Here is a 26,376-nt window from a genome sequence, read left to right as displayed (position 1 = left end):
TCTCTCCACCCCTCCCACCTCTCTCTCCCTCCCTCCCTGCCATCCCTCTCTCCCTCCCTCTCTGCCCCCACCTCCCTCCCTTTCTACCCAACCTCCCTCCCTCCCTCTCTACCCAACCTCCCTCCTCACTACCCAACCTCCTCCCTCTCTACCCAACCTCCCTCCCTCCCTCCCTCACTACCCAACCTCCCTCCCTCCCTCCCTCCCTCTCTACCCAACCTCCCTCCCTCCCTCCCTCCCTCCCAACCTCCCTCTCTTCCTCCCCTCTGTACCCCATCTCTCTCCCTCTCTCCCTCTCTCCATCCCTCCCCACCTCTCTCTCCCTCCCTCCCTGCCATCCCTCTCTCCCTCCCTCTCTGCCCCACCTCCCTCCCTCTCTACCCAACCTCCCTGCCTCCCTCTCTACCCAACCTCCCTCCCTCCCTCTCTACCCAACCTCCCTCCCTCCCTCTCTACCCAACCTCCCTCCCTCCTCACTACCCAACCTCCCTCCCTCTCTACCCAACCTCCCTCCCTTCCTCACTACCCAACCTCCCTCCCTCCCTCCCTCCTCACTACCCAACCTCCCTCCTCTCTACCCAACCTCCCTCCCTTCCTCACTACCCCACCTCCCTCCCTCCCTCCCTCTCTACCCCACCTCCTCCCTCCCTCTCTACCCAACTTCCTCCCTCCCTCCCTCCTCCCTCCCTCCTCCTCCCTCTCTACCCAACCTCCCTCCCTCCCTCCCTTTCTCTCTACCCAACCTCCCTCCCTCCTCTCTACCCCACCTCCTCCCTCACTACCCAACCTCCCTCCCTCCCTCCCTCCCTCCCTCTCTACCCAACCTCCCTCTCTACCTCCTCTCTACCCCCACCTCTCTCCCTCACTACCCAACCTCCCTCCCTCCCTCCCTCCCTCCCTCCCTCCCTCCCTCCCTCCCTCCCTCCTCCCTCCCTCCCTCCCTCCCTCCTCCCTCTCTACCCAACCTCCCTCTCTACCTCCCTCTCTACCCCACCTCCCTCCCTCCCTCTCTACCCCACCTCCCTCCCTCACTACCCAACCTCCCTCCCTCCCTCCCTCCCTCCCTCCCTCCCTCCCTCTCTACCCAACCTCCTCTCTACCTCCCTCTCTACCCCACCTCCCTCCCTCACTACCCAACCTCCCTCCCTCCCTCCCTCCCTCTCTACCCAACCTCCTCTCTACCTCCCTCTCTACCCCCACCTCCCTCCCTCCCTCCCTCACTACCCAACCTCCCTCCCTCCCTCCCTCCCCTCTACCCAACCTCCCTCCCCTCACTACCCAACCTCCCTCCCTCCCCTCCCTCCCTCCCACTCTACCCAACCTCCCTTCCTCTCTACCCAACCTCCCTCTCTACCTCCCTCTCTACCCCATCTCTCTCCCTCTCTCCCTCTCTCCATACCTCCCCACCTCTCTCTCTCCCTCCCTCTCTGCCCCACCTCCCTCCCTCCCTTTCTACCCCACTTCCCTCCCTCCCTCTCTACCCATCCTCGCTCCTCCTCTCTACCCAACCTCCCTCCCTCCCTCCCTCTCTACCCAACCTCTCCCCTCCCTCTCTACCCCCACCTCCCTCCCTTCCTCTCTACCCAACCTCCCTCTCTACCTCCCTCTCTACCTCATCTCTCCCTCTCTCCCTCTCTCTCCATACCTCCCCACCTCTCTCTCTCCCTCCCTCTCTGCCCCACCTCCCTCCCTCCCTTTCTACCCCACCTCCCCTCCCTCCCTCTCTACCCAACCTCCCTCCTCCCTCTCTACCCAACCTCCCCTCTCTACCTCCCTCTCTACCCCATCTCTCTCCCTCTCTCCATACCTCCCCACCTCTCTCTCTCCCTCCCTCTCTGCCCCACCTCCTCCTTCCCTTTCTACCCCACCTCCCTCCCTCCCTCTCTGCCCCACCTCCCTCCCTCCCTTTCTACCCCCACCTCCCTCCCTCCCTCTCTACCCAACCTCCCCCCTCCCTCCTCTCTACCCAACCTCCCTCCCTCCCTCTCTACCCCACCTCTCTCCTCCCTCTCTACCCCACCTCCCTCCCTCCCTCCCTCCCTCTCTACCCCACCTCTCTCCCTCCCTCTCTACCCAACCTCTCTCCCCTCCCTCCCGGCCCTCCCTTTCTACCTCCCTCTCTGCCCCACCTCCCTCCCTGCCTCTCTCCTTCCCTCCCTACCTGTCTACCACACCTCCCTCCCTCCCTCTCTCCCCACCTCCTAACTCTACCAAATCTCCCTCCCTCTCTCCCACACCTCCCTCCCTACCTATCTCCCCCACCTCCCTCCTTCCCTGATCTATTTAAATGTTACTTTGACTGAGTGTTGTAGGTAAAACAATGTTGTTAACAGTGAGACAGTTATTTTATTTACCAAGCAACAAATCATGTATTATCCAATTTATCAAAAACATACTGATAACTATCTCTCTGTCTCTCCCTCCACTCCTCTCTCCCAATCTCCCTCCACTCCTCTCTCCCCCCTCTCTCTCAGGGTGAGGAGAGGAACAACTTGAACGGGTCTTTAGAGGACCGTTTCAGAGTGTTGGAGCTTCAGTACGCTGAAGCCGACAGCCTGCTGCACACCCACGGTGCCATCCTGTTTGATCTGCAGACTCAGGTCCGGAACCTGACCATGACGGTCGAACGCGTCAAACGCAACCCCGGCTGCATGATCAACATCGTCAGGACCAGCCCTCTGCTCAGCGCCCAGCAGGCCCTTCACCCAGGTACACGCAGGCGCACGCACACCATTATAATGAGTGTCTAATGCATAACAACCGTTTAGAGAACCATGTCCTGGCTTTGTCCACATTTAGGACTTGAACGTCAGCAGCGTGAACAGGTGGAATAACACACACACACACACACACACACACACACACACACACACACACACACACACACACAGCTGCACACACACTCAATGATACAACAGGGATGCGTCCCACTAGGCACAGACGTCAATTCAATGTCTATTCCACGTTGTTTCAACGTAATTTCATTGAAATGACGTGGAAACAATGTTTGATTCAACAAGTGTGTGCCCAGTGGGATCTCTCTTTCTGTCTGCTAATTATTGATGCTAGACAGACAGGTGTGTGTAGCAGCGGAGGCTGCTGAGGGACGGACGGCTCATAATAATGTCAGGAATTAATAATGGAATGGAATGGCATCAAACCATTTGTTTGATGTATTTGATACCATTCCACCTTAATCCGCTCCAGCCATTACCACGAGCCCGTCCTCTCCAATTAAAGGTGCCACTGTAACCGGTGTGAAATGGCTAGCTAGTTAGCGGTTGCGCGCTAGTAGCGTTTCAATCGGTGACGTCACTCGCTCTGAGACCTTGAAGTAGTTGTTTCCCCGCGGCTTTTGCGGAGCGACGGGTAACGGCGCTTCGAGGGTGACTGTTGTCGACGTGGGCAGAGGGTCCCTGGTTCGAGCCCACCCAGGTAGGGACGAGGAGAGAGACGAAAGCAACACTGTTACATCACCAACCTCCTGTGGTTTCTACGGGGTCTAGCCCTAACATCTGTGTTAACACTGAACTGGGGTTCATAAGAACTTGTTGTTGTTGTTGTTGTTGTTGTTGAGTCAACAGACATGCAGTTGCTATGTTACGGATAGTCTGTTGACAGTTTGTTTAGAGCTTTTACAGGTGGACTGTCCAAATAAAGTGTTACCAAATAATTTGTTGGCTTTATCCCTCGATCTTGCTGACATGGGTGGAATCATGTGATCCTTCCTTAACCCATAGGAAGTCCCAGCCAGTTGACTACTTCAAAATGGTGAAAGTTCTCAATGACGCTGCCCCATGCTAAAACGGGCTTTTTTCGCAAGTGCGCCTTCTATTCAACTCTATGATAACGAGTTATCATCGTTCAGAAATCTTGATGTAGTACATTTACGTCATTTAGCAGACGCTCTTATCCAGACCGACTTACAGCAGTGAGTGCATGCATTTTTCATACTTTTTCGAACTGGTCCCCCCGTGGGAATCGAACCCACAACTCTGGCAATGCAAGTGCCATGCTTAGAACTTCACTTACTTTGCTTTGACCCTGTTGAGTGATGCCATTCTCTCTGACCCCTCCACTCTCTCCCTGAGCCCATGACCCAGACAGACAGAACAGCAGAGTAACAGCATGTCCCCTCATTATGAAATGATACTACATCAGTAATGAGGGAGTAGCGTATATAGGGCTCAGTCCCTGTCTTTATACAGACATCTACTGTAGTAGTCTATATGGCTCAGTCCCTGTCTTTATACAGACATGTACTGGAGTAGTCTATAGGGCTCAGTCCCTGTCTTTATACAGACATGTACTGGAGTAGTCTATAGGGCTCAGTCCCTGTCTTTATACAGACATGTACTGGAGTAGTCTATAGGGCTCAGTCCCTGTCTTTATACAGACATGTACTGTAGTAGTCTATAGGGCTCAGTCCCTGTCTTTATACAGACATGTACTGGAGTAGTCTATATGGCACAGTCCCTGTCTTTATACAGACATGTACTGTAGTAGTCTATATGGCTCAGTCCCTGTCTTTATACAGACATCTACTGGAGTAGTCTATAGGGCTCAGTCCCTGTCTTTATACAGACATCTACTGTAGTAGTCTATAGGGCTCAGTCCCTGTCTTTATACAGACATCTACTGTAGTAGTCTATATGGCTCAGTCCCTGTCTTTATACAGACATGTACTGTAGTAGTCTATAGGGCTCAGTCCCTGTCTTTATACAGACATCTACTGTAGTAGTCTATAGGGCTCAGTCCCTGTCTTTATACAGACATCTACTGTAGTAGTCTATAGGGCTCAGTCCCTGTCTTTATACAGACATGTACTGTAGTAGTCTATAGGGCTCAGTCCCTGTCTTTATACAGACATCTACTGTAGTAGTCTATAGGGCTCAGTCCCTGTCTTTATACAGACATGTACTGGAGTAGTCTATAGGGCTCAGTCCCTGTCTTTATACAGACATGTACTGTAGTTAATCATTACATACTGCATCAAACACTTATTATCTGAAATGGAGAGTGTGGAAAAAAGGACTTGTCGATAACGGGGACAACATTTGAACAAATCACACAAACTTCAATCTTTGTTAAAACCAGTCGCATCTGGTTTAATCTTTAATCTGTTAAAACCAGTCAAACCTGGTTTAATCTTTAACCTGTTAAAACCAGTCACACTTGGTTTTTATTTGAAGGTCTTCTTTCCTACCTATTCTACCTCAATGCTGCCGCTGGAAACAAATCGTTGCAATAGTGTTTTATGTTCTAAATTCAAAATGTATTTATTATCTCACTTGTGTGTGTGTGTGTGTGTGTGTGTGTGTGTGTGTGTGTGTGTGTTTTTCCAGAGGTGCAGCATGTGAAGAACTGTCCAATAGACTGTGCATCACTGTACTATAACGGGGTGTATCGGTCAGGTGTCTACACGGTGGTTCCCTCTCTGGGCTCCCAGCCTGTAGAGGTCTACTGTGACATGGACACAGAGGGTAAGACTCACACACACAGACACAGACACAGACGCACGCACACACACACACACACACACAGACACAGACGCACGCACGCACACACACACACACACACACACACACACACACACAGACGCACGCACGCACACACACACACACACACACAGACACAGACGCACGCACACACACACACACACACACAGACACAGACGCACGCACACACACACACACACACACACACACATACACAGACACAGACACAGACGCACGCACACACACACACACAGACTCACACACACACACTTTTGATAATAGGATTGCAAAGTTCCGTGAACTTTCCCCAAAATTCCCTGGTTTTCCAGAAATCCTGGTTGGAAGACTCCTGGAATTATGTGGGAATAAGCAGGAAATCCTCCAACCAGGATTTCTGGAAAACCAGGTGTTATGATGAGTTTCTGGTATTGAGAAGTTCAGGATAGTAAGATCAGTCGACACTCAGCTGGAAGGTTGATTTATATTTATTTCAGTACTGGATTCTATGACAAGCTGCACGTGTTTCGCCTCGTCATATGAATGACTTCCATACAAAATCTCTCAGTTTACATAACGCCCTTCCAATCTACTTTTATCTTACACAGTTGCTAAACCATTATTGATTGTCACTCATCCACCACCATATCATCTACCTCCTTGGTGTCGTGTTGCACCCTAGCCAGGCCATTCCATCACGCACCCCATCCTAAGACTAGCACCAGTGGCCCCCCCAATCTATCTTGGCACACTGACCTTCTGTTACTCACTCGTGACACCAATTAAAAACATGGTGTGTCCTTGTTCTCTGTCCCTCCTACAGCTTAGGAGTTTACACACATTAATGAATCCTTTATCAAAACTCGTTATAACACCAGGGAATTTTAGGAAAAGTTCACGGAATTATGTAACCCTATTATCAAATGTGTAATGCATTCTTAGTACAACATCAGTGACCTTATCAAGGGCTTGACCTCTTGGTGTAAATGGCTAATGTTGGCCTGACAGACAAGGTATGTGTCGCCCCTCTGTGTCAGGTGGTGGTTGGACGGTGTTCCAGCGGCGTCAGGATGGGAAGGTGAACTTCAATAGAGGCTGGCAGGACTATAAAGAGGGATTCGGAGAGCTTAGGTACGTCATATTAATTTATTCATTGCCAAGTTAATTAGGTTAATTATCAAGTTAATTCACAGTTGAGTTAGTTTGGTAATTGACCGTTACTGACTGGCCAGCCAGAGATGAATTCTACTCACCAGGGTTCTGAATCAGTGTCTGATTAGAGGGTTTGATTCCCGGGACCACCCATACGCACAAAATGTATGCAAGCATGACTGTAAGTCACTTTGGATAAAAGGGTCTGCTAAATGGTATATGTTGTTTGTCAAGTGTTTTGCAACGTTGTGGGAAATGTAGTTTGAATTAAGTTTGATGTGGTTTGGTTGTGAAGTCTGAGTATGAGACTGACTTCTGTGTAGTTCTAGGACTCGGACTCCCCTTTAATAGAACTCCGACTCCCCTTTAATAGAACTCCGACTCCCCTTTAATAGAACTCCGACTCCCCTTTAATAGAACTCCGACTTCCCTTTAATAGAACTCCGACTCCCCTTTTAATAGAACTCCGACTCCCCTTTAATAGAACTCCGACTTCCCTTTAATAGATATCGGACTCCCTTGTAGAATTCTGACTCCCCTTTAATAGAACTCTGACTCCCCTGTAGGTCTGAGTACTGGCTGGGGAACGAACACATCCACCACCTGTCCACCCAGGGAGACTACAGCCTCAGGATAGACCTGGAGGACTGGACACATCACCACAAACACGCTTTCTACCAGAGCTTCAGGTATAGTACAACACACAACACACACACGTTAGCCCTACCTGCCTGCATGTGTGAGCATGTTAACCCTCTCCTGTGTGTGTGTGTGTAGTATTGAGGATGAGGGGAACCACTACCGGCTGCATGTGTCAGGCTACAGTGGGACAGTAGAGGACTCGTTCAGCTGGTACCATGATAAACAGGACTTCAGTACTCCAGACACAGGGGATATCTGTGCTGAGATCTCACACGCTGGCTGGTGGTACCACCAGTGTTTCTATGCCAACCTCAATGGAGTCTACTACAAGGTAGCGTATACACACGCACAAACACACACACACACACACACACACACATCATTGACACACACACACACACACACACATCATTGACACACACACACACACACATCATTGACACACACACACACACAGTGCATTTGGAAAGTATTCAGACCCCTTGAATTTTTCACATTTTGTTACGTTACAGCCTTATTCTGAAGTGGATATACATAGTTTCCCCCCCCCCCCATCAATCTACACACAACACCCCATAATGACAAAGCAAACACAGTTTATTTGGTAATTTTTGCAAATTTATTAAAAATTAAAAACGAAAAAAAATCAAATTTACACAAGTATTCAGACCCTTTACTCAGTACTTTGTTGAAGCACCTTTGGCAGCGATTACAGCCTGGAGTCTTCTTGGGTATGATGCTACAAACGTGGCACACCTGTATTTGGGGGGGGTTCTCCCATTCTTCTCTGCAGATCCTCTCAAGCTCTGTCAGGTTGGATGGGGAGCGTCGCTGCACAGCTATTTTCAGGTCTCTCCAGAGATGTTTGATTGGGTTCAAGTCCGGGCTCTGGCTGGGCCACTCAAGGACATTCAGAGACTTGTCCCGAAGCCACTCCTGCATTGTCTTGGCTGTGTGCTTAGGGTCGTTGTCCTGTTGGAAGGTGAACCTTCACCCCAGTCTGAGGTCCTGAGCACTCTGGAGCAGGTTTTCATCAAGGATCTCTCTGTACTTTGCTCCATTCATCTTTCCATTGATCCTGACTAATCTCTCAGTCCCTGCCGCTGAAAAACATCCCCACAGCATGATGCTGCCACCATCATGTTTCACCGTAGGGATGGTGCCAGGTTTCCTCCAGAAGTGACACTTGGCATTCAGACCAAATAATTCAATCTTGGTTTCATCAGACCAGAGAATCTTGGTTTCTCATGGTCTGAGAGTCCTTTAGGTGTCTTTTGGCAAACTCCAAGTGGGCTGTCATGTGCCTTTTACTGAGAAGTGGCTTCCATCTGGCCACTCTACCATAAAGGCCTGATTGGCGGAGTGCTGCAGAGATGGTTGTCCTTCTGGAAGGTTCTCCCATCTCCACAGAGGAACTCTAGAGCTCTGTCAGAGTGACCATCGGGTTCTTGGTCACCTCCATGACCAAGGCCCTTCTCCCCCGATTGCTCAGTTTGGCCGGGGGGCCAGCTCTAGGAAGAGTCTTGGTGGTCCAAACTTCTTTCATTTAACAAAGATGGAGGCCACTGTGTTCTTGGGGACCTTCAATACTGCATAAATGTTTTGGTACCCTTCCCCAGATATGTGCCTCGACACAATCCTGTCTCGGAGCTCTACGGAAAATTCCTTCAACCTCATGGCTTGGTTTTTGCTCTGACATGCACTGTCAACTGTGGGACCTTATATAGACAGGTGTGTGCCTTTCCAAATCATGTCCAATCAATTGAATTTACCACAGGTGGACTCCAATCAAGTTGTAGAAACATCTCAAGGATGATCAATGGAAACAGGATGCACCTGAGCTCAATTTCGAGTGTCATAGCAAATACTTATGTAAAACTTATGTAAAATACTCTGTAAATGTGATATTTAAGATTTTTATTTTTTATAAATTTGCTATAATTTCTAAAAACCTGTTTTCTTTGTCATTATGGGGTATTGTGTTTAGATTGATGAGGGGGAAAAAACGATTTAATCAATTTTAGAATAAGGCTGTATTGTAACAAAATTACAGTCAAGGGGTCTGAATACTTTCTGAATGCACTGTATATACACTTACACTTCCAAATTACAGTCAAGGGGTCTGAATACTTTCTGAATGCACACACACTTACACTTCCAAATTACAGTCAAGGGGTCTGAATACTTTCTGAATGCACACACACTTACACTTCCAAATTACAGTCAAGGGGTCTGAATACTTTCTGAATGCACACACACTTACACTTCCAAATTACAGCCAAAGCAATAGTAAGGTTATTTGCATCAGACGTGGTTGTCTGTGTGTGTGTGGGTGTTTCTGTGTGTGTTTCTGTGTGTGTGTTTCTGTGTGTGTGTGTGTGTGTGTGTGTGTGTGTGTGTGTGTGTGTGTGTGTGTGTGTTTGTGTGTGTGTGTGTGTGTTTGTGTGTGTGTGTTTCTGTGTGTGTCTGTGTGTGTGTGTGTGTGTGTTTGTGTGTGTGTGTGTGTGTTTGTGTGTGTGTGTTTCTGTGTGTGTCTATGTGTGTGTGTGTGTGTGTTTCTGTGTGTGTGTGTGTGTGTGTGTGTGTTTGTGTGTGTGTTTGTGTGTGTGTGTGTTTGTGTGTGTGTGTGTGTGTTTGTGTGTGTGTGTGTGTGTGTTTCTGTGTGTGTGTGTGTGTGTGTGTGTGTGTGTGTGTGTGTGTGTTTGTGTGTGTGTGTGTGTGTGTGTGTGTGTGTTTCTGTGTGTGTGTGTGTGTGTGTGTGTGTGTGTGTCTGTGTGTGTGTGTGTGTGTGTGTGTTTCTGTGTGTGTGTGTGTGTGTGTGTGTGTTTGTGTGTGTGTGTGTGTGTGTTTGTGTGTGAGTGTTTCTGTGTGTGTCTGTGTGTGTGTGTGTGTTTCTGTGTGTGTGTGTGTGTGTGTGTGTGTTTCTGTGTGTGTGTGTGTGTGTGTGTGTGTGTGTGTGTGTTTCTGTGTGTGGGTGTTTCTGTGTGTGTGTGTGTTTGTGTGTATTTTTGTGTGTGGGTGTTTCTGTGTGTGTGTGTGTGTTTCTGTGTGTGTGTGTGTGTGTGTGTGTGTTTCTGTGTGTGGGTGTTTCTGTGTGTGGGTGTTTCTGTGTGTGTGTGTGTTTGTGTGTGTTTCTGTGTGTGGGTGTTTCTGTGTGTGTGTGTTTGTTTGTGTGTGTTTTTGTGTGTGGGTGTTTCTGTGTGTGTGTGTGTGTGTGTGTGTGTGTGTGTGTGTGTGTGTGTGTGTGTGTGTGTGTTGCAGGGCGGGCGCTACTCGTCTAAAGCTAAGACTCTGCTGGGTCCTGATGGTGTGGTCTGGTACAGCTGGAAAGATTCAGACTACTACTCCCTCAGGAAGACCTCTATGATGATACGACCTAGAACCTTCAGACCACGCCTGTCACCATGACAACAGCCATGACCAACACACCGTCGCCGTGGGAGACCTGCTGAGGATGCTATGACGTCACCATGGGAGGGACGTGGGATTGTCATGACATTACAGGAAGAAGAGGTCAAATAGGATGAACGCCATTGGCTGAGGGCTCAGAGGGAAGTCCCGCCCCTACCAGTGGGCCAACAGGACTGTAGAAGACATGTGTAAATACACACACACACGCTGCAATGGGACCAACTGTCCATACATTCTATGAGAGAGTGCATTTCTTTCTACCTTTCAAATACTGTTCCCAGGAACCTTCAGACATTCTGTCCTGTTCTTCCACTGGAGGAACTTACACACACTGTAAATACATATGTACTGTACATTCTGTCCTGCACTTCCTCTGTCTATACTGTGAATACACACGTACTGTATATCTGTAAATGTCCGTTTCTGTCAACTGTCTTGTTACCGCTTCATTCGCAATGAGATCTACAGTCATGTGATTAAGGAAGTACACCCCGATATTTGGACACATGGGATATTTTAGCAAAATTCCAACCACATTCATTGATAAAGGTAACCCAATTGAACAAATCTTCACAAAAGAAATGTAACTTTAAAAAATGTTATGCAATTAAAATAAACTAAAATGCTATTTCCTTATGTGGAAAAAGTTAGTACACACCTCCACCTTTACCGTCACATAAAATGTCTCAAATTAGTATCAGGTGCAACAAAAACAGGTGCAAATGATTAGAACATCATTAGAGAGTAACATGGGAGGGTCCAGCCTTCCATGAATATTAGGAACTTGGTCTGGTTTGGTCTTAACCATCTGGGTGTGTGGTGACACATCATGCCAAGATCCAAAGACCTACCCGAGGCCCTCAGAAGAAAATGATTGATGCCCATGAGTCTGGGACGGGTTACAAATCAATTTCAAGCAATTTGAAGTACATCATTCCACTGTCCAACGGATCATCTACAAATGGAGAAAATTCCAGACCACTGGCAATCTACCTAGGACAGGTCGTCCCACCAAATTCAGCCCAAGAGCTGACCGAAGGATGCTCTCTAAAGAACCCCCAGGTAACATCAAGGGATCTACAAGGCTCTCTTGCCACAATCAATGTCGAAGTGCATGAGTCAACTGTCAGAAAGGGACTGCACAAACGTGGCCTACATGGGAGGTCAGGAAGGAAGAAGCCTCTGCTCTCAAAAAAAGAATATCAAGACACGACCGACATTTGCCGTACAACACCTGGGTAAAGACCAAAACTACCGGAACAATGTGCTCTGGACAGATGAGTCAAAGGTGGAGTTGTTTGGCTGCAATGCCAGAGGTCATGTTTGGCGAAAACGAAACACTGCCTTTGAACAGAAGAACTTTATAACAACCGTAAAGCATGGAGGCTGTGGCATTATGGTTTGGGGCTGCTTTGCTGCCTCAGGGCCTGGCCAACTTGCCATCATTGAGTCAACCTTGAATTCTATATTGTACCAGAGAATTCTTGAGGAGAATGTGAGGCCATCTGTCAAAAAGCTGAAGCTGAACCGAACATGGATCTCTTGCAACAGGTGATGATCCAAAAACACACAAGCAGAGCTACAACAGAATGGCACAAAAATAAGAAATGGAGGGTTACGCAATGGCCGGGTCAAGGCACAGACCTCAATCCTGTCTAAATGCTGTGGGGGGCCTGGAAGCTGGCTATGCATGCAAGAAAGCCCTCGAACAGGACACAGTTGAAGCAGTACTGATAAAGAGAGGTGGGCAGAAATTCCTCCCAGTCGATGTAAGAGACTGATAGACAGTTACAAGAAACGGCTACATGAAGTTATTTCAGCCAAAGGGGGCAACACCAGCTATTGAAGCTAGGGGTGTACTATTTTCTTTTTGTATCTTCTGCTCCATGCTAAACTTGCTCTTTGTAAATATTGTGTCAGATGTACAAGTACAAAGCAGAAACTGCTGAACTTAAAGCCCACAGCTTTAAGAAACACAATAAATACTAGGAAGTGTTTATCTATTTACACTCTTAAAGCATGAGGGTTAATAACATTGTGTGTGTATATATATATACACAGTTGAAGTCTGAAGTTTACATACACTTAGGTTGGAGTCATTAAAACTTGTTTTTCAACCACTCCACACATTTCTTGTTAACAAACTATTGTTTTGGCAAGTCAGTTAGGACATCTACTTTGTGCATGACACAAGTAATTTTTCCAACAATTGTTTACAGACAGATTATTTCACTTATAATTCACTGTAGCACAATTCCAGTGGGTCAGAAGTTTACATACACTAAAGTTGACTGTGCCTTCAAACAGCTTGGAAAATTCCAGAAAATTATGACATGGCTTTAGAGGCTAATAGGCTAATTGACGTCATTTGAATCAATTGGAGGTGTACCTGTGGATGTATTTCAAGGCCTACCTTCAAACTCAGTGCCTCTTTGCTTGACATCATGGGAAAATCAAAAGAAATCAGCCAAGACCTAAGAAAAAAAATTGTAGACCACAAGTCTGGTTCATCCTTGGGAGTAATTTCCAAATCCCTGAAGATACCACATTCGTCTGTACAAACAATAGTACACAAGCATAAACACCATGGGACCACGCATCCATCATACCACTCAGGAAGGAGACGTGTTCTGTCTCCTAGAGATGAACGTACTTTGGTGCGAAATGTGCAAATCAATCCCAGAACAACAGCAAAGGACCTTGTGAAGATGCTGGAGGAAACAGGTACAAAAGTATCTATATCCACAGTAAAACGAGTCCTATATCGACATAACCTGAAAGGCCGCTCAGCAAAGAAGAAGCCACTGCTCCAAAACCACCATAAAAAAAAAGCCAGACTACGGTTTGCAACTGCACATGGGGACAAAGATCGTACTTTTTGGAGAAATGTCCTCTGGTCTGATGAAACAAAAATAGAACTGTTTGGCCATAAGGAGGAATGAGCCAAAATTCACCCAACTTATTGTGGGAAGCTTGTGGAAGGCTACCCGAAACATTTGACCCAAGTTAAACAATTGAAAGGCAATGCTACCAAATACTAATTGAGTGTATGTAAACTTCCGACCCACTGGGAATGTGATGAAAGAAATAAAAGCTGAAATAAATCATTCTCTCTACTATTATTCTGACATTTCACATTCTTAAAATAAAGTGGTGATCCTAACTGACCTAAGACAGGGATTTTTTACTAGGATTAAATGTCAGGAATTGTGAAAAACTGAGTTTAAATGTATTTGGCTAAGGTGTATGTACATTTCCAAATTCAACTGTGTATATATATATATATATATAGTAATGTTTATGTACATTTGTCAGGGTAGACCTATTGTACAGTATTGTCCTGTTGCTTTTACATTTCTATTCAAATTTGCCTTTTAAACTATAAAACGTTGGTTTGACAGACACACACTACAGCATTGTGTGAGCTCTGATGACCCAGTTCTGGCTTGAAGGCTTAGGCACAGGAATAAAGATATGTGTGTAGTGTATGTGAGAGTGTGTATGTGTGTATACAGTTTGTGTTGTTCAGTCCTTAAGCTCCCCTCCCCTGATAACTTTATCTCCTCTGGCTTATCATAAGCCTCTCTGTCAATGACACAGAGTGGGAGGGAGGAGAAGGAGGATACACACTGAGTATACAAAACATTATCAACACCTGCTCTTTCCATGACATAGACTGACCAGGTGAATCCAGGTGAAAGCTATGATCCCTTATTGATGTCACCTGTTAAGTCCACTTCAATCAGTGTAGATGAAGGGGAGGAGACAGGTAAAATAATCATTTTTAAGCCTTAAGACAATTGAGACATGGATTGTGTATGTGTGTGCCATTCAGAGGGTGAACGGGCCAGACGCACCGGTTTTTGTCAAGAACTGCAACGCTGCTGGGTTTTTCATGCTCAACAGTTTACTGTGTGTCTCAAGAATGGTCCAACACCCAAAAGGACATCCAGCCAACTTGACACAACTGTGGGAAGCATTGGAGTACCACAGTATGAGTCATAATACCCATAAAACCGGTCAAACAAGAAAATGGTTCCAATCGTTTTTCCACCATTAATTTTTCCAAAAGGAGATTTTAAAAACACCTAAAACAAAGGCTGTGTTTCATGTAGGTTTACCCTGGCGTGACGTTTTTATAACTGTGTAAATCTCTAGTTTGATCAATATATCAATATATTCACATGTATTTACCCCACCCCCCCAAAATTTTTACGCTAATTAGCTGCTAATGTGGCTATCATAAAGAACTACAAATGCCATGATGATCTGGACGAGACTGCCGAATCGAGGCAAAGGTAAGAATCTCTGGATCACAGGAGGCTGCTGGATTAACTATCTAATGTTAGATAAATGTAGTAATGAATAAATTGGCTAAAAAAAATTTACATTGACAATCCTGTGAACTGTCTTGTTCTGTTAGCAAAGCTAGCGAGCTAGCAAAGCTAGTCAGCTAGAGAGGACGTGCAGGAGCTTGCAGGGATATGTGTTTTGAATGATGTCTACTTTGATGCTAATTAGCATTTTTCGAATCTGAGAGTAAATAGAGACAAATATATTGATGAGTCACCTTGTCAGAGAGAGGTTTACATGGTTATCAAAATGTCACGCCAGGGTAAGCCTACACGAAACATAGCCCTTATTTTAAGTGTTTCTACAATCCCCTATGGGAAAAATTAATAGTGGAAAAATTATTGGAACCATTTCCATGTTTGACCGCTAGGTTTTATGGGTATTATGACACCTCCACTGTGGGGCTATATTGGAGTCAACATGGGCCAGCATCCTTGTATCTGGTGTGACCACCATTTGTCTCATGCAGCGCGACACATCTCCTTCGCATAGAGTTGATCAGGCCGTTTATTGTGGCCTGTGGAATGTTGTCCCACTCCTCTTCAATGGCTGTGCGAAGTTTCTGGATATTGGCGGGAACTGGAACACACTATCGTACACGTCGATCCAGAGCATCCCAAACATGCTCAATGGGTGACATGTCTGGTGAGTATGCAGGCCATGGAAGAACTGGGACATTTTCAGCTTCCAATAATCGTGTACAGATCCTTGCGACATGGGGCCGTGCATTGCCATGCTGAAACATGAGGTTATGGCGGCGGATTTTAAATTTTTTTTAGTCATTTTAGCAGACGCTCTTATCCAGAGCGACTTACAGTTAGTGAGTGCATACATCATTTTTTATACTGGCCCCCCGTGGGAATCGAACCCACAACCCTGGCGTTGCAAACGCCATGCTCTACCAACTGAGCTACATCCCTGCCGGCCATTCCCTCCCCTACCCTAGACGACGCTGGGCCAATTGTGCGCCGCCCCATGGGTCTCCCGGTCGCGGCCGGCTACGACAGAGCCTGGATTTGAACCAGGATCTCTAGTGGCACAGCTAGCACTGCGATGCAGTGCCTTAGACCACTGCGCCACTCGGGAGACATGGCGGATGAATGGCACGACAATGGGCCACAGGATCTCGTCACGGTATCTCTTTGCATTCAAATTGCCATCGATAAAATGCAATTGTGTTCGTTGTCCGTAGCTTATGCCTGCCCATACCATAACCCCGCCACCATGGGGCACTCTGTTCACAACGTTGACATCAGCAAACCGCACGCCCATCTTGGCAAAGGGTGTAAACAGGGATGTAAACAATTTTGTGCACAAAATGTGAAATATGCTTTTTGTACGTATGGAAAATGTCTGGTATATTTTATTTCAGCTCATGAAACATTGGACCAACAATTTATATGTTGTTGCGATTATATTTTTGTTCCGTGTATGTATATACACAGTGCATTCGGAATGTATTCAGACCCCTTCCCCTTTTCCACATTTTGTTACGTTACAGCCTTATTCTAAAATTGATTAAATAAAATTCTCTCAATCTACACACAATACTCCATAATGACGAAACGAAAACAGGTTTTTAGATATTTTTTTCACAACTGTATTAAAAATAAAAAACATACCTTGTTTACATAAGTATTCAGACCGTTTGCTATGAGACTCGAAATTGAGCGCAGGTGCATCCTGTTTCCATTGATCATCCTTGAGATGTTTCTACAACTTGATTGGAGTCTACCTGTGGTAAACTCAATTGATTGGACATGATTTGGAAAGGCCCACACCTGTCTATATAAGGTCCCACAGTTGACAGTGCATGTCAGAGCAAAAACCAAGCCATGAGGTTGAAGGAATTAGTTTCAGGACCTCAGACTGGGGTGAAGGTTCACCTTCCAACAGGACAACACTAAGCACACAGCCAAGACAACGCAGGAGTTGCTTCAGGACAAGTCTCTGAATGTCCTTGAGTGGCCCAGCCAGAGCCCGGACTTGAACCCGAAATAACATCTCTGAAGGGACCTGAAAACAGCTGTGCAGCGACACTACCCATCCAACCTGACAGAGCTTGAGAGGATCTGCAGAGAAGAATGGGAGAAACTCCATTAAAAATATATTTAACCTTTATTTAACTAGGCAAGTCAATAGGAAACTCCTCAAATACAGGTGTGCCAAGCATGTAGCGTCATACCCAAGAAGACTTGAGGCTGTAATCGCTGCCAAAGGTGCTTCAACAAAGTACTGAGTAAATGGTTTGAATACTTATGTAAATGTGATATGTTATTTTTATTTTATTTTTTTGGGGGGGTTGCAAAAATGTCCAAAAACCTGTTTTTGCTTTGTCATTATGGGGTATTGTGTGTAGATTCTTTAGGGGATGTGGTGTCGAGAAAACTATGCTGAGATGCTGTGAGAACAAGAATTCCGCTGACACTGTACTTTGATTATAAAGGTTTATTATATCAGAGTATTTCAGCGTCAATTTACAGACATCTGCAGACATCTGGAGAACAACGACCCAATCTGTAATATGTTGTTCTGTCCTCCTTTGTTTTAACCGTGGTATTTATATCCTATGCCCTATGTAACATAATATGGGTGTTTTCCCTACAGACCAATCCCAGGAGGCCACCTAACAGACTTCCTCGGCTTTAGGGTGCCCCCTATAGAACTACTCCCCAGATGCTCCCTTTAAGCTGAGTCAACATCCTCTAAAGCCATTTGAAACCATTAGCAAAGTCATAAATTCCTCAGATACCACATATTTCCCCCCTTCGAGACGAATTAAGTCTCGAAAACAAAAAGAATAGGTTTATGACAAATAACAATTTTTCTCATTGAGTGTCTTTTAACAATAAACCAAAAACACATTTTCCTATGGAGTGTAAATACATTTCTATGAAATATGAACAGATCTCTATGGAGTGTGAGAGCGAAAAACCTGTCTGGCAGCTTTCTTTCCAAATATCCATCAATCAATCAAGACAGTAACATTCTCTCACGGCCCCTCTGCCCCAGGCAACCACTTAAGTACTCCAGATCAATTCATACATCTTTATCAATGCATTTTAAACTATGATGCAATTAAATACACATGAAAGCCTCAGCAAACAAAATACAATCAAATCTGTCCACATTCAGGCTGGTCAACCCATCGGACCCTCCTGTGGATTCTCTCTATCCCTGCCTAGACCCAATATCCCTAAGCTTCAACAAAATAAACAAAAACATCTGAAATCGAAATAATCAATTTTAGAATAAGGCTGTAACGTAACAAAATGTGGAAAAAGTCAAGGGGTCTTAATACTTTCAGAATGCAACCTGGAATTAAAATGGATTTTTGGGGGGTTTGTATCATTTGATTTACACAACATGCCTACCACTTTGAAGATATAATATAATATGCCATTTAGCAGACGCTTTTATCCAAAGCGACTTAGTCATGCAAAATATTTTTGTGTGTGAAACAAACAAGAAATAAGACAAAAAAATGGAAAACTTGAGCGTGCATAACTATTCACCCCACTCAAAGTCAATACTTCGTAGAGCCACCTTTTGCAGCAATTACAGCTGTAAGTCTCTTGTGGTATGTCTCTATAAGCTTGGCACATATAGCCACAGGGATTTTTGCCCATTCTTCAAGGCAAAACTGCTCCAGCTCCTTCAAGTTGGATGGGTTCCGCTGGTGTCCAGCAATCTTTAAGTCATACCACAGATTCTCAATTGGATTGAGGTCTGGGCTTTGACTAGGCCATTCCAAGACATTTAAATGTTTCCCCTTAAACCACACAAGTGTTGCTTTAGCAGTATGCTTAGGGTCATTGTCCTGCTGGAAGGTGAACCTCCGTCCCAGTCTCAAATCTCTGGAAGACAAACAGGTTTCCCTCAAGAATTTCCCTGTATTTAGCGCCATCCATGATTCCTTCAAATTCTGACCAGTTTCCCAGTCTTTGCTGATGAAAATCCCCACAGCATGATGCTGCCACCACCATGTTTCACTGTGGGGATGATGTTCTCGGAGTGATGAGAGGTGTTGGGTTTGCGCCAGACATTGCGTTTTCCTTGATGGCCAAAAAGCTCAATTTTAGTCTCATCTGACCAGAGTACCTTCTTCCATATGTTTGGGGAGTCTCCCACATGCCTTTTGGTGAACACCAAACGTATTTGCTTATTTTTTTCTTTAAGCGATGGCTTTTTTTTGGCCACTCTTCCGTAAAGCCCAGCTCTGTGGAGTGTACAGCTTAAAGTTGTCCTATGGACAGATACCCCAATCTCCGCTGTGGAGCTTTGCAGCTCCTTCAGGGTGATCTTTGGTCTCGTTGTTGCCTCTCTGATTAATGCCCTCATTGCCTGGTCCGTGGGTTTTGGTGGGTAGCCCTCTCTTGGCAGGTTTGTTGTTGTGCCATATTCATTCCATTTTTTAATAATGGATTTAATGGTGCTCCGTGGGGATGTTCAAAGTTTCTGATATTTTTTTATAACCCAACCCTGATCTGTATTTCTCCACAACTTTGTCCCTGACCTGGTTGGAGAGCTCCTTGGTCTTCATGGTGACACTTGCTTAGTGGTGTTGCAGACTCTGGAGCCTTTCAGAACAAGTGTATATATACTGAGATCATGTGACTCTTAAATAGAGTCCACCTGTGTGCAATCTAACTAATTATGTGACTTCAGAAGGTAATTGGTTGCACCAGATCTTATTTAAAGGCTTCATAGCAAAGGGGGTGAATACATATGAATACACGCACCACTTTTCCGTTTTTCATTTTTTTGAAGTTATTTCTATCATTTCACATTAAATTACAGGTTGTAATGCAACAAAATAGGAAAAACGTCAAGGGGGATGAATACTTTTGCAAGGCACTGTATATGAGTGCAAGAGCGAGAATACAGTGGGGGAAAAAAGTATTTAGTCAGCCACCAATTGTGCAAGTTCTCCCACTTAAAAAGATGAGAGAGGCCTGTAATTTTCATCATAGGTACACGTCAACTATGACAGACAAATTGAGGAAAAAAAATCCAGAAAATCACATTGTAGGATTTTTAATGAATTTATTTGCAAATTATGGTGGAAAATAAGTATTTGGTCACCTACAAACAAGCAAGATTTCTGGCTCTCACAGACCTGTAACTTCTTATTTAAGAGGCTCCTCTGTCCTCCACTCGTTACCTGTATTAATGGCACCTGTTTGAACTTGTTATCAGTATAAAAGACACCTGTCCACAACCTCAAACAGTCACACTCCAAACTCCACTATGGCCAAGACCAAAGAGCTGTCAAAGGACACCAGAAACAAAATTGTAGACCTGCACCAGGCTGGGAAGACTGAATCTGCAATAGGTAAGCAGCTTGGTTTGAAGAAATCAACTGTGGGAGCAATTATTAGGAAATGGAAGACATACAAGACCACTGATAATCTCCCTCGATCTGGGGCTCCACGCAAGATCTCACCCCGTGGGGTCAAAATGATCACAAGAACGGTGAGCAAAAATCCCAGAACCACACGGGGGGACCTAGTGAATGACCTGCAGAGAGCTGGGACCAAAGTAACAAAGCCTACCATCAGTAACACACTACACCGCCAGGGACTCAAATCCTGCAGTGCCAGACGTGTCCCCCTGCTTAAGCCAGTACATGTCCAGGCCTGTCTGAAGTTTGCATTTGGATGATCCAGAAGAGGATCGGGAGAATGTCATATGGTCAGATGAAACCAAAATATAACTTTTTGGTAAAAACTCAACTCGTCGTGTTTGGAGGACCAAGAATGCTGAGTTGCATCCAAAGAACACCATACCTACTGTGAAGCATGGGGGTGGAAACATCATGCTTTGGGGCTGTTTTTCTGCAAAGGGACCAGGACGACTGATCCGTGTAAAGGAAAGAATGAATGGGGCCATGTATCGTGAGATTTTGAGTGAAAACCTCCTTCCATCAGCAAGGGCATTGAAGATGAAACGTGGCTGGGTCTTTCAGCATGACAATGATCCCAAACACACCGCCCGGGCAACGAAGGAGTGGCTTCGTAAGAAGCATTTCAAGGTCCTGGAGTGGCCTAGCCAGTCTCCAGATCTCAACCCCATAGAAAATATTTGGAGGGAGTTGAAAGTCTGTGTTGCCCAGCGACAGCCCCAAAACATCACTGCTCTAGAGGAGATCTGCATGGAGGAATGGGCCAAAATACCAGCAACAGTGTGTGAAAACCTTGTGAAGACTTACAGAAAACGTTTGACCTGTGTCATTGCCAACAAAGGGTATATAACAAAGTATTGAGAAACTTTTGTTATTGACCAAATACTTATTTCCCACCATAATTTGCAAATAAATTCATTAAAAATCCTACAATGTGATTTTCTGGATTTCTTTTTCTCATTTTGTCTGTCATAGTTGACGTGTACCTATGATGAAAATTACAGGCCTCTCATCTTTTTAAGTGGGAGAACTTGCACAATTGGTGGCTGACTAAATACTTTTTTCCCCTAATGTATAAGGATTGACAATTAAAAGCATTGTTATACATACAAGCTGAATTAATGTCTTTTAAAAAACCCTACTCAGTCAGATTTGGAGAAGACCCTCTCTTCACTTCCACTACTTCCTGTTATAAGGTCAGAGTTCACCGGCCAGTTTCCTACCAGGGCTGCACTGTTGACCCTCCCACCACACACTAGCACACACACAATAGTACTAACACACACACACAGTGGTCCTCTGTAGCTCAGCTGGTAGAGCACGGCGCTTGTAACGCTAAGGTAGTGGGTTCGATCCCCGGGACCACCCATACACAAAAATGTATGCACGCATGACTGTAAGTCGCTTTGGATAAAAGCGTCTGCTAAATGGCATATTATTTATTATTATTATTATTTATTATATTATAACAAAAAAAATATATATATAGATATATATATATATATATATTTCCATCCATTTCTGAGCCAACCAAGCAGGAAAACTAAATCACTGACACTGCATCCCCCCAATCACCAGCAGTGGTGGAAAAATATAGTTAAGTGGTGGAAAAAGTACCCAATAGTCATACTTGAGTAAAAGTATATATACCTTAGTAGAAAATTACAAGTAAAAGTGAAAGTCACCCAGTAAAATACTACTTGAGTAAAAGTATAGATACCTTAATAGAAAGTTACTCAAGTAAAAGTGAAAAGTCACCCAGTAAATACTACTTGAGTAAAAGTCTAAAAGTATTTGGTTTTAAATATACTTAAATATCAAAAGTAAATGTAATTGCTAAAATATAGTTAAGTATCAAAATAAAAAGTATAAATAATTTCAAACTCCTTATATTAAGCTAAGCAGACGGCACCATTTTCTTGTTTTAAAAATGTACGGATAGCCAGGGACACACTCCAACACTCAGACATTATTTACAAAATATGCATTTGTGTTTAGTGAGTCCACCAGATCAGAGGCAGTAGGGATGACCATGTGTTCCCTTGATAAGTGAGTGAATTTCAAAATTTTCCTGTTCTGCTAATCATTCAAAATGTAACGGGTACTTTGGGTTGTCAGGGAAAATGTATGGATAGAAAGTACAATATTTTCTTCAGGAATGTAGTGAAGTAAAAATATAAATAATAAAAGTACAGATACCCCCCCAAAACTACTTAAGTGGTACTTTAAAGTATTTTTACTTAAGTACTTTACACCACCTGATCACCAGTAACCCATCATACTGAACATTCCTTCCTGGAACAGCGGCAGATGTTTCCCTGAGGTTGCCATAAGGTTAGGACCTCTCATTTCTCATTCTATGACAGGAATGTTCCGGAATGTTCCGGATGTGTTCCCGGAATGTCAACACAGCAGCACCATGTTGACGCAAAGTAACAACTGCAGAGTAGATGAAGTATAAATAAGAATTTAATGTACAGGGTGAGAACATTATTACATATTATGAATTCATATTTTGTTTATTTATGGACAACAAGAACAGTACATTATGGGCGACATTTTCTGTCTGCAAAACAGCCCTCGCAACACAAAGTTTTGGCTAAATAACCATAACATCTTTAAATGGACAGTATGGTGCTTAAACCAAAAGGGTTTTGGAATACTGCAACTGGTGATTGTATTGATGCAAATCATTTCCCTGCTGTTTTTCCGCTAAAGACTTTTAGACCGGGATTCATTCCCAACGTGCTTTTCCGGCTATGCAACTTTTAAAAGGCAATGCTCCCCAGTTCAGCAAGCGCGCTGTAACCCTTCGTATGAATCAGAGTGCTGGAGAATATCAGGGAGCAGGAGGCAGGGAACACTCTAAATGTGACCGACCGGCTCGATTCTGTCTTATGTAGCAACATTTGAAATGTTTTTTTTTTTTTTTTTTACATTGGATAAAAGTAGAGACTCAGAGCTAGAAAATTGTATATCATAAACTACAGTTGAGGAACAGTGGGAAAGTAATTCTGCTTTGAAAGTTGATAAACTTGTAATCCCACTTTTGAGAAAATGGCCCTTGAATGTTTTGGTACACCTACTGGAGAGCTCTTCTTTGTCTACACCCATTCAGGATCATTCACACCCTCTTAAGCCTTAGCCCCACCCATATCTTTAAGGATTCACATGTGAGGCCATGTGCTAAACAGAGTGAGTACGGTAGTGTACTCAACAACCAAAGAGTTCAAGACTAAAGGCTGGTTTGTACTGCGTCTATCGACATGTCTGTAGACAGTTGTCAGTGACATCATGAACATTCTATTGTCGTCCAACATCAAACTTGTTGTTAAAGCTAACAGTACGCTTTAACTTGCAATGAAAACGAGTTTCTGACTAAATTTGAAACGTATAATATCTGAAAATGTAGCTAGCTAGACTCTCTTTTCGACTCCCTCCACATATTTGCAATCAAACGCCAGAGTTTTCTCCATCTACTTAGCTATCATACTGTGCTTCCACCGGGCATTACACTGATTTCAAAACTTGGTCAACTTCTTCCGTGACAACAACACTGTTGTTGATCGCCGTTTCAGAAGACTCTACAATGTCTGGTTCAATGAAAATGTTTTTACCTAAATCAGGGATTTCCTCAACTTCTCATTCATTTACAGAGTCGGAGAGTCACATGGCACAATCGTCCTTCAGAAAGTGGAGAGCATTAGCAAAACTTTGGCAGTTCTTCGTGATATCTTTCAAAAAAGCTGCATTAGAAAGGATTACCTACACATACTGAGCAGCTCATGTTATTGACAGAAGCATGTTACATGGTAGACCAATCCGATCTCATCTCTTGGCATGTCCAGCCCATCCATTATCTCAGCCAATCATGGGTAGCGGGAAGGTTCCTGTCTTTTTCTGTGGCTAAACCAACTAGGCTCATAATTCTTCTTATTTTATTAGTATTTACAGATGGCATACAATTTTGCTATTAAGGCACATGAAAGTTGATACGTTTCAGAAGGCATTTCTGCCCAAAAACGCATTTTAATAAAAAAAATGTATGTTTACGTTCAAATGGCTCTCCTGTGAAGAAGTGACGTGCGACATACGCCTAGTTTCCTGAAACGAGTCATAAATATAGATAACATGTTCCTTTTATCAATGTTTCGTTTACATTTGGTCCTAAAGTTAAAAGCACAGCCTCACTCTCCAAGCACACACGAGAGAGAGAGAGAGAGAGAGAGAGAGAGAGAGAGAGAGAGAGAGAGAGAGACAGAGACAGAGAGAGAGAGAGAGAGAAAGAAAGAGAATTCAGATGGATGGATGAGCAATCTGCAGCGTTGCATTGGGAGTGTGTGTGTGTGTATGCGTTGTTCTATAAATGAGAGGGCATACAGAGAGTGGTCAAATGGCTTTGTGAGTGTCTGTGTTTGTGTGTGTGGAGGGAGGGAGGGAGGTCATGGAAAAGGGGAAACACTGCCAGCAGTGTGTTTGCTTGAGGGGGCGCCAGGGTGGGTGAGTCACATGATCTTTCTGTCACGGTCTCTCAGTCTCCCCTCACTCCTCTCCGTCTCCCCTCTCTGTCTCCCCTCTCTCCTCTCTTCTCTCAGTCTCTCCTCTCTTTCTGTCTCCCCTCTCTCGGTCTCTCCTCTCTTCTGTCTCTCTCTCTGTCTCCCCTCTCTGTCTCCCCTCTCTCCTCTCTTCTCTCAGTCTCTCCTCTCTTCTCTCAGTCTCTCCTCTCTTTCTGTCTCCCCTCTCTCGGTCTCTCCTCTCTTCTGTCTCTCTCTCTCTGTCTCCCCTCTCTGTCTCCCCTCTCAGTCTCTCCTCTCTTTCTGTCTCCCCTCTCTCGGTCTCTCCTCTCTTCTGTCTCCCCTCTCTGTCTCCCCTCTCTGTCTCCCCTCTCTGTCTCCCCTCTCTGTCTCCCCTCTCTGTCTCCCCTCTCTGTCTCCCCTCTCTGTCTCCCCTCTCTGTCTCCCCTCTCTGTCTCCCCTCTCTCCTCTCTAAATCACATTATCCAGAATAAGAATAATAAGACAAAGAGAAAACATCCAAACAAAGTAAACATTAAATATAAATATTGCATACATCTATATTATAAATAAATGAGATAAGGCAAAATTAGAGGGTTATGAAACATTTAACATGTTGTTCTGCACTGTAACATTAACATATATTATTATTATATTTAGCTCCTCATGTAGTTAAAAAGGCACAGGGTGACTCAGTCTTCCAACTAGATCATCCAGACACCAGTCCATCCAGTTTAAGGTTGTTGGTCCACGAAGCAGAGAGGAGAGGAACAAGGTTTGTTTGTGTGCGTTTCCCTTTACAGTGTGGTAAACCGGCCCAGGGTTTGCTTCAGCTTCTCAGCAATCTGACCAATGAGAAGAAAACTACATTAATCATCATGCAACAGGAGATGACAACTACATTAACCAGAGCATGCAACAGGAGATGACAACTACATTAACCAGAGCATGCAACAGGAGACCAGACCTACATTAACCAGAGCATGCAACAGGAGACCAGACCTACATTAACCAGAGCATGCAACAGGAGACCAGACCTACATTAACCAGAGCATGCAACAGGAGACCAGACCTACATTAACCAGAGCATGCAACAGGAGACCAGACCTACATTAACCAGAGCATGCAACAGGAGACCAGACCTACATTAACCAGAGCATGCAACTATTACTCTCTTTAGACTTGTGATATAGTACATATGGCTTTCTTTCAAAACATAGTCTTTCAAAATATATTGTCTTTCAAACCATATGATAGTTTCATTATGTTTTGAAAGACAATAACAGTCTCTCTCTCCCTCTTACCGTTTCATAGAACCTGATCTGTTCTTCCAGGTAGAACTGCATGACTCTGTTGTAGTCATAGATACGGTTGCTATGGAAGTGATTCATCTCAGCTGTATGGA

The 26,376-nt window shown here is 44.7% G+C and overlaps 2 protein-coding genes across 3 annotated transcripts in view; one reads left to right on the top strand and one right to left on the bottom strand.

Moving 5' to 3' along the window:
* Positions 1 to 11,828, top strand: part of LOC121544566 (angiopoietin-related protein 7) — a 41,903-nt gene extending 30,075 nt beyond the window's left edge. The window contains exons 3-8 of the mRNA XM_041854521.2: positions 2,475 to 2,709; positions 5,346 to 5,483; positions 6,533 to 6,626; positions 7,214 to 7,336; positions 7,425 to 7,620; positions 10,551 to 11,828. Coding sequence (XP_041710455.2) covers positions 2,475 to 2,709; positions 5,346 to 5,483; positions 6,533 to 6,626; positions 7,214 to 7,336; positions 7,425 to 7,620; positions 10,551 to 10,697 — 933 coding nt within the window. The 3' untranslated portion in view covers positions 10,698 to 11,828. The remainder of the gene's footprint in view (positions 1 to 2,474; positions 2,710 to 5,345; positions 5,484 to 6,532; positions 6,627 to 7,213; positions 7,337 to 7,424; positions 7,621 to 10,550) is intronic.
* A 13,567-nt stretch (positions 11,829 to 25,395) lies between these two features.
* LOC121544565 (sorting nexin-9) overlaps positions 25,396 to 26,376 on the bottom strand; it is a 37,563-nt gene continuing 36,582 nt past the window's right edge. For both annotated transcript variants that reach the window (XM_041854520.2, XM_041854519.2), the window contains exons 17-18: positions 26,276 to 26,367; positions 25,396 to 25,816 (exon numbers count right to left, since the gene is read on the bottom strand). In XM_041854520.2, coding sequence (XP_041710454.1) covers positions 25,769 to 25,816; positions 26,276 to 26,367 — 140 coding nt within the window. In that variant the 3' untranslated portion in view covers positions 25,396 to 25,768. The remainder of the gene's footprint in view (positions 25,817 to 26,275; positions 26,368 to 26,376) is intronic.

The sequence above is a fragment of the Coregonus clupeaformis genome, unplaced genomic scaffold, assembly GCF_020615455.1.
Source record: "Coregonus clupeaformis isolate EN_2021a unplaced genomic scaffold, ASM2061545v1 scaf0032, whole genome shotgun sequence".
Taxonomy (NCBI): Eukaryota; Metazoa; Chordata; class Actinopteri; order Salmoniformes; family Salmonidae; genus Coregonus; species Coregonus clupeaformis.
The sequence above is the reverse complement of the archived record's forward strand: the minus strand, read 5'-3'. Positions and strand labels throughout refer to the sequence as shown.